The sequence below is a fragment of the Teleopsis dalmanni genome, chromosome 1 (assembly GCF_002237135.1).
Source record: "Teleopsis dalmanni isolate 2A chromosome 1, ASM223713v2, whole genome shotgun sequence".
NCBI lineage: Eukaryota > Metazoa > Arthropoda > Insecta > Diptera > Diopsidae > Teleopsis > Teleopsis dalmanni.
This window is the reverse complement of record NC_051846.1, coordinates 112,899,784-112,908,060: the sequence shown is the minus strand read 5'-3', so window position 1 is coordinate 112,908,060 and position 8,277 is coordinate 112,899,784. Positions and strand designations below refer to the sequence as shown.

Genomic DNA, 8,277 nt, shown 5'->3' with positions numbered 1-8,277 from the left:
ATATACTAACAAGAACATCAGGACTTAATTGTAAAAATGAGCGTGGCGGGCTACGAGGCATGCTAAGGAAGACACATGGATCTTTTGGCGTTGAGAGTTCACAATAATATTGCACAACCTTATCGAGGAACTGGGTTAGATCGGGTCGTTTTAATTCGGCACGTAATAATTTTAAAACAGTTTCATCTTGTGTTAAGCGGCGTGGATGAGGTTCACGTAAAAGCTGCGATGGAACTTGTCCAAAGTTATTAATCATTCCTTAAATAAAAAAAAATTGTTTTATATGCAATTTCTTAAAAACAATATTTTCATTACCTTCCACTGCTTCTCGTTCTACGGGATTCGTAATTTTATCCAAATCAACTGCCCCCTCATATGAGCAATAATAAAAAACATTAAGTGCCTCGACAGCTTTAGGACCTTTTTGTTTATACCTTTAATTAAAAATATGAATCGTAGTTTATATGATCGGTCGGTCTTCTCTTAAACAAATTAAACTTACCCAAAAATTAGGTCAATCCAGTGATGTAGATTTTGGCTAACATATTCCGATTCTAAAGCTCTACGATGTATTGCTATAAATTCTTCTGGCGTTGTAGCCCAAGGTGGCAGTATAACGTCATCAACTTTTTCTTTGGTAATTTGAAGGTATCCCAAATCAAGTCTTTAAATTGAAATAAATAAATTATAAAACATATTAAATATAGTAACGAGACATTAATGCGGGAGCTGATTTCTTAATCCAAAAATATACAATTTTATTAATTGGACTAAGGACTAAGGACTAAGGAATTTATGCTATTCTTGTCGAAAAAAAAAAAATTTTGCTTATAGGAAAATAGAAGAAAAATTCTTAAATAAAAAATAATTGAAAGATAATAGTTATCGACATATGAAAAATAATATTAAACTGTGGATAAATCTTTTTAGAGTTTTAAAGTTAAAGTCAGACAAAAGGTTTTTCTGACTAGAGTTTTCTTTAACACGTCTATTCCGCTTAATATAATATTTAAAACATACTCGAGGTTTTATTTTATTTATTTTTTTTTGGATTAAGGAAAGCTCCTGTATTTATGCCATACTGTAAGATATAAAAATTACTTGTTTAAATTTTTTAAAAATTCTGGAAAATAGAAAAATTCGGGTATTAATTCTTTAACATCATTAGGATTGTCCATAAGCAGCTTCCACGTTTGAGGTATAGAATGAAATTGCCTATCAGCTACGTCAAATCTGCCACTTTGCAAATCTATGTGCAATGAGGTAAATGGCTCAATACGTAGCAAGTAATGCAATACACCACCTGAGTTCGAATAATGTGTGCCATAATGAAATTGAGGTATTGCACCAGATGGGTCTTCGAATAAATCATATTTATTACGCACCTCAACTTCATTTTTTGGGTTCACCTGAAAAAAAAGAGCGTAAAATTTATTATGTATTTATAAGAAATTGGATGCAAACTTACCACACCAATAGGTTTTGATAAATCTCGAAAAGATTTTGGATCTGTTAAGTCAAGTATATCGCTGGTGTAATCAGACAATATCCATGGAAATACAGGATATTGACTGAGATCATTGTAGGTACGACCTATTTGGTGATGAAAGAAAATATTATTTTTTAACTAAAAAATTATTAAATGATTAAATAGTTTACCTGCAATAGTGTTAAGGTACATAAGGTATTCGAAATTGGATATTTCACGATTTACCCACTTCTGTGTAAGACCTGAAGCTCTCAACAGTTCTATAGGTGAGCGTCCAGAACCATATAATATATTTGGTGGCTGTAAGCTTAGTATTTTAGTAAATACTTTGTTTCGTGTCTATAAATGAGTATATCTTTTAATTTATTTTAAAATTAATCATTTTTATTTGTTACTTTTGTTGTAAAATTCAAGAAGTAGCTCGTTTGATCTACTAAAAATATTTCCAATGCACTACGTCTTAAATTGTATTTTCGTAAATGTATTTCACGTATTTTATTTATAGCAAATCTGTTATAAAGTAATATTGAAAACTTTAATAAATATGAAAAAAATAATTGAAGGATTCATACCGAAAATCGTGTTTTGAACCTGTTTCTGCGGGTGGGCTTAAATCAACAAATATGAACAATGTTTGATTAACCTCGAGCTTGCCTTTTACTTTTGTCATTAGCGTTATAAGTTCGCAATCCTGCGAGATAACAGATTTCTCAAGTGTTGCATCTTGTTGAGATTGCGCTTCGATAGATAAGCGTAGCTCCTCTTCAAGCTGTGAATTTTCATCATCTGCTAGAAAATCTCGCACTACAGCATTTTTGATTGTAGAATCAAATTCAGAGATTTCTCTGCAAATTAAAGAAACTCGTTAAATTAAAATCCGATATTTTTAAACCGGAAACTTACTTTGTATCGTAAGCATTAACAGCATTATCACGTAAGCTGGCGGCATTCTCATGTCTATTGGGATAAAGTTGTGGCTCTAATTTTAAACGCATGCGTGCACCATTTTCATGATTTGATAATGACCAGAATTCTTCCGCCACTTCACTAAAATATAGAAGAAATATTTAGTATAGATATAGATGATACTGACATAATTATAATATATGATATAAATATTATATTCTTAATATAGTCGGAAATGTTAGACTGACTATAATAATAATAAAGTTTTATTATTTATTACTTAAAAAATAAAAATAAAATGACAGTTAAAAGGCATTAAATCATCATGACTATGGATGAGGCGGCATAACTTCCACCTATAGCCTTCGTATATTCATCTATTATGAATCCTGGAACATATTAATACAATCCTGGACCATAAAGACAATAAATAGCATTAAATGGAACTAAACTCGGAAAACTATTATGATAAAAACGTTTTAAACCATAAACGCTTTATTTACCTTGCGAGAACAACTTTGATCTATTATGAGTTCTACCCATGTTTCATGTTGGAATTTAAAGATTCGATGAACTATGAAATACCTATGTTAAAAAATGATATGGTGACAAAATGGGATCTTATATTCTCTCAATAATGTCTTATTAAACATACAATAACTAGAAAGCGAAGGAATAATTAGTAGTTGGAAGATTAAATACATAGGCAAATCCTGTGCATAATATGTTATAGAAGACAGAAAAAGTTTAATAAGGGTTCAAACTACTCATTTATTTTTATTAAAATAGATCACATGCGACCATTTTGTATAATCATATGTCTGTAATTACGAGGCAAAGTGAGAAAAATAAAGTTGTAAGAGAAAACTGACACACCAAACATCATCAGAATTTGTGGAATTCATTTAAAACTGACATTTTTTCATTAGAATATTTCTTTTGAAATGATTGCCGTATTTGCTCACAGTTGGCCAAAATAAAACGAATTTTTTCATTGGTATAAAATGGCAGTCAGCTCAGTGAATAGCAATCAGTGAAAGCTGTCCAAGGTGACCAAAGGTACAACAGTCGACTGTTAAGGCTATCGAATCAGTATATTTTTTAGAAGGCATATAGTATAATATTCATATACCACATTTAAAAAGAGTTTGATGATCGAGATCACGAGAAAAAGGACTCCAAATATAAAAGAAAAGTACAGTATCACCAAGTCAAAGTAGCGTCTCACAAGTCGTTGGTTACAATGGAGAAATTTTACGAGTTCCAGTTCAAATTGCTTTCGCATCCACCGTATTCACTAGATTTGACCCCTAACGATTACTAACTGTTCCCAGACCTTTTAAAAGTCACCAAAGTTATCCAGGGCCAAAGATAAATCTTTTCACAAAATGCGTTTTGAAACGTTAGAAAAGCACTGGAGTTATTGTATGGATCTTGAACAAAATTAGTCGATGAATATAGCTGATTTTTGCCAAAAAATGTTTTAGCCAATGTTTTAAGTACCAATGGCTTTATTTTACAAACCCAAAACCCCAATTTATTTATTTATATCTTCCTTACAGTTTCACTATAAAAATAAAAGATATACGACTATTATAGCAGAATTATAACAAATAAATTTGTATCTGATAGATATATTCAATATAAATAAAATTGCGTGAGTTTCAAGAAATGTTTAAAAATTTTTTTATTATCAAAAAATCTTATAATGATGAAAGTAATTTTAAAACGACAATGATTGTCTATATATTTACAAATGAAGGTCCTTTATTGAAATTTACTGTTCACGTCTGCTTACGTCTCTGATTTAGAAATTTCTTCACTCTGCGGTCAGTCAATGTTGATAAATTTTTTTGTAATATTGGACTTAAGGTACATGGCGACTTTATTTTTTTAAGAAACTAGTTTAGGCAACAATGGGAGCGGCGAAGGTGTTGGCAACAACTGGTGCTGGTGCCGCTACGACTGGTGCAGCAATAGCTTTAGCAGCAACGACTGGGGCAACAGGTACATCCTTTTGAACAACAGCGTTGAAACCATTGATGGGATCAGCATAGTAGTTGACAATACGACGGGAACCATCAGGTTCAATTAAAGAGTATGAGCCACGTACAATATCACCATCACGAGTTTCTTCTTGTGTTTTAGAATCACCAGTCAAACTGTCTTGTACATCATAAGCGAAAGTATATTGTGGATGAGGATCAACAACTTCTGCTGCAATAGGGGCAGCTACTGGAGCAGCAAGTGGTGCGGCAATGGCTTTAGCAGCAACAACTGGTGCAGCAGCTAATGGAGCAGCGGCTAATGGAGCTGCAGCCAATGGAGCAGCGGCAAGAACTGGAGCTGGTGCGGCAAAAGTCTTAGCAAAGAGCGGTGCAGGTGCTGCGGCAACAATTGGTGCTGGAGCGGCAAAAGCCTTAGCAAAGAGCGGTGCAGGAGCAGCAGCTATAACTGGGGCAGGTGCAGCAAAAGTTTTGGCAACAAGTGGTGCAGGCGCGGATAGAAGAGGTGCTGCTGCAAGTGGTGCTGCTGATAATGCAGCTGGTGCAGCAAAATAAGGCGAGGAAGCATAAGCAGCATAAGGAGATGCAGCATATGCCAATGGTGCAGGTGCTGCAAGTGGTGCTGCGAATGGCGCTAAACCAGCATTAGCTGATAGTGCTAAGGTGGAAAGAACAGCTACTACCTGTGAAATAAAAATTTCTTATAAAAGTCTAGAAATATGCAAATTGGTTGCGATATTTGTAGTTGAAAGCATTTCAAGAATTGCAAAAATTTAATTTTTGCTTAAACTCCAGAACTCATCAACTAATTTTCTTTCTAGGCAGTAATCCGTTTGCCTTGTACTTCCAGAGGATACGAATTGAGTACTTACAATAAATGGACTCATTGTGTGCTTAGGTTTATTTAGTTATCACTGTCGGTTGTTTAAAATTGAACTGACATACCATTTCCAAAAATTCAGTGCTTTTTATACTCGCAAAAAAAGGTCTCAGAAAATTTGAATATTTGACAGTGTCATCAGCATGATGGGCCCCAAAAATGCTAGTATGTACACTTTGTTGGTGGTAGGTAAGGTGTTTTTTTTGCATTATTATAGATTTTTTTTTGTCAATTCTGTGTTATATTGTCTTCCAACACTTATAGACTTTGTGGCAATCGAAAAAAAACTCAAAAATCGATTTTTTTATAATAGTTTTCGTATTCCCCGCACGTAAATCGGGTAAGCCCAGTGCGTATGTCTTTGTGCACATACAAATTTTTCCACAAGACATGGTCAACTTACCAAAACCAAGATATCTGCGTAACTTCAGCTTTATTGCCAATGTGGCGCAGTTTGAAAGTGAAGACCAACGCGCGACAAATATTACAATTCCGTTGCCATCGCGTTCAATGCCTTCAATTATACAAAAGTACGAATTAAAATCAGACTTAAACACATTTTGGCAATAAAATTCACAAGTGCAACTATTCATCCACACAAATGATTTTAACTTAATTTCAATTCAAAGGCGGTCGATTAATTGAACTAAGGCACCTCATAAAATTACTGATCATTTCAGGGGACCCTTAAAGTTCACTCTTTTAATACTTAATCGATGGGTTTAATAAAAATTTGTTCAAATTCGTATATTTGATTATAGTTTAATTGCATAAAAAAGAAAGTTTTTTTTTAAATTTTCATCAATTAGGTATTCAGTAGCTCTTTTCAGTGTTAATGATAAGAATCTCATTAAAATCGTTCACATTTCGGAGGCAATGAGGAAGAATTTCGCAAACTGGCGATAAATGATTTTTAATTTGCAATTTTAGAAAAAAAAACACTTAACAATTTTTTTTAAAACAATTTATTTACGGAATTTGTGATTTATTTTAGAATATTTTACGTGTAAGTTATTTTAAAAAAGATTTAACGAGTATGTATGGAAAAACTGTAATTCTTAAAATGAAGTGTTAAATACATTGTTGTTTAATACAGAGAATAAGATATCATGTCACAAGAGAATATAAAAAAATTCTTGACATCATTTACTAAAGTAATTCATTCAGTATTAAATTTGATTTTAATGCCAATATGACGGTAGCGAATATAGAAACTATAGTATTTAATTGAAAGTTTTCGAAAAGTAGTGGACTAAAATAACATAAATTCTTTATATAATATTAATTAATTGAATTTTTGGCTGATCATATAGCAGTTTTCAGTATTGACAAATACCTGTCATCAGTGGTCTTAGAATTATTTCTTATATATAATTATTTATAAATAATTGTTTGCGACTGCACGAGTTCATCTCTTGATACGGATGAACTCGTGCCCTGTCAAATGCTAAGGAACACTGCCTTTGAGCTTCAAATTTTGCAGAGCACGAATTCAATCGTTGGGACTTACAATGTTTGCTTACTTTTAGATATTTTTATGTTTCAATGAAACGCAATTTAAAGGAAATTGTTAGATACTGTAAATGCGTAGACTAATTCAGAATTGTACTCTTTTGAATTGAATGCAATACATATATCTGAATAATATTATCAGAACTCAACGAAATTCTTATTACAGTGGATCATCCAAGTGGTCACAGAAAGTATGGAGTAAAAGTGCTTTAGACACTAACTCGTGCTTGGTCAAGCAAAGAAGAAGAAGAAGAAAAACAGGTCCCAATAAAAAGTTGATTTTAATTTAATTCATATCAATTAAAAAGTAAGGCCCTTTATTCACGTATGCAGTAACTGCTCACCTTAGCTTAAATGTAGTGCATATAAGGACTATAGTTGTTGTCTTAAGTTTATTTTTGTTTGGTAATTTCATCTCTATTTTAATTTGTTATTTATTAAAAAATATTAGAAATGTCATAAATTTATCAACTGATATTTCAGTGAAGATGGTGTCGAGTTTTTATTTTTATTAGAGACATTGAGCGGAACACAGTGAATTAGCGGACATACAGTAAAATTAATTTCTGAAACAAAATACTTTTTAAAATATAAATACGTTTAGTCTCCTACTCCTCCTAGTTTCCAATCCTTTAATCAGTTATACATGATTGAAAATTTGTCATTTGCCCGCTTAGAAAACTAAAAATGGCTAGCCAACCCGGCCTGCAAACATTTGGTAATTAGCAAAAATAGCAATGAGGTATAACTAAAGACTGTTATCTGTTGATGGACAAATCCCCTGGTTATATAATGATCAAAAAATAATGTTTACTAATATAATTAAATTTGAATTCAATTAAAGATTTAATTAAGGCGCGTGTTTATACGAGTATTCACCTACACTTAGAAACAACTATTCTTCATTTTGATCGCGTTAATGTGCTCAGAAGGAGATTATTAATATATTGGTGATATAAAAAGTATCAGTGGTTTTTTGGTACATTTTTGAACAAATATTTTTTTATTAAAAATCAATTTTTATGAGATTATAAAACTTTTTGGATACTTTTATAGTTCCATCGATGTCTGTGAATTTCTGTGGCTTATCTTCAAAAAAAAATTGGTCAAATAATTTAAAGGTTGGCTAATTTTTTACTATTAGGACAGTTTCAATAAGAGACTGAAATAAATGGTACTCAGATGGTGCAAGGTCCAAAGTTTCATCAATTTGTTCCGAGTTATTGAACGTGTGTCTGATCTGCCAGTGTCATGATGGAAAATAACTCCTTTTCTGTTAGCCTATCCTGGTTAATTTTCCTTGTTTCGTTTAAGCGGTTGAGTTGTGAGTAGTAGACGACCGAATTAACCATTGCATTAGGCTGGAATAACTTGAAATCGTTTGTGGAGGGTCCATGATTGCTTGTATAGGACACATTCGCATTTAACTAATTTTTACATTACATTAATATCGAAATTTTCGGAACGAAATAAAGCAGATTGAA

At 32.3% G+C, this 8,277-nt stretch overlaps 1 protein-coding gene across 1 annotated transcript; it reads right to left on the bottom strand.

Annotated features, from left to right (window-relative positions):
* Positions 1-4,252: 4,252 nt before the first annotated feature.
* Positions 4,253-5,331, bottom strand: LOC119676992 (cuticle protein 21-like). Its single transcript, XM_038088261.1, has 2 exons — positions 5,274-5,331; positions 4,253-5,084 (listed from the first exon to the last, which is right to left on the bottom strand). Exons 1-2 carry the CDS (start codon positions 5,286-5,288, stop codon positions 4,302-4,304), a joined length of 798 nt encoding a protein of 265 aa, XP_037944189.1. The 5' UTR covers positions 5,289-5,331; the 3' UTR covers positions 4,253-4,301.
* Positions 5,332-8,277: the final 2,946 nt, after the last annotated feature.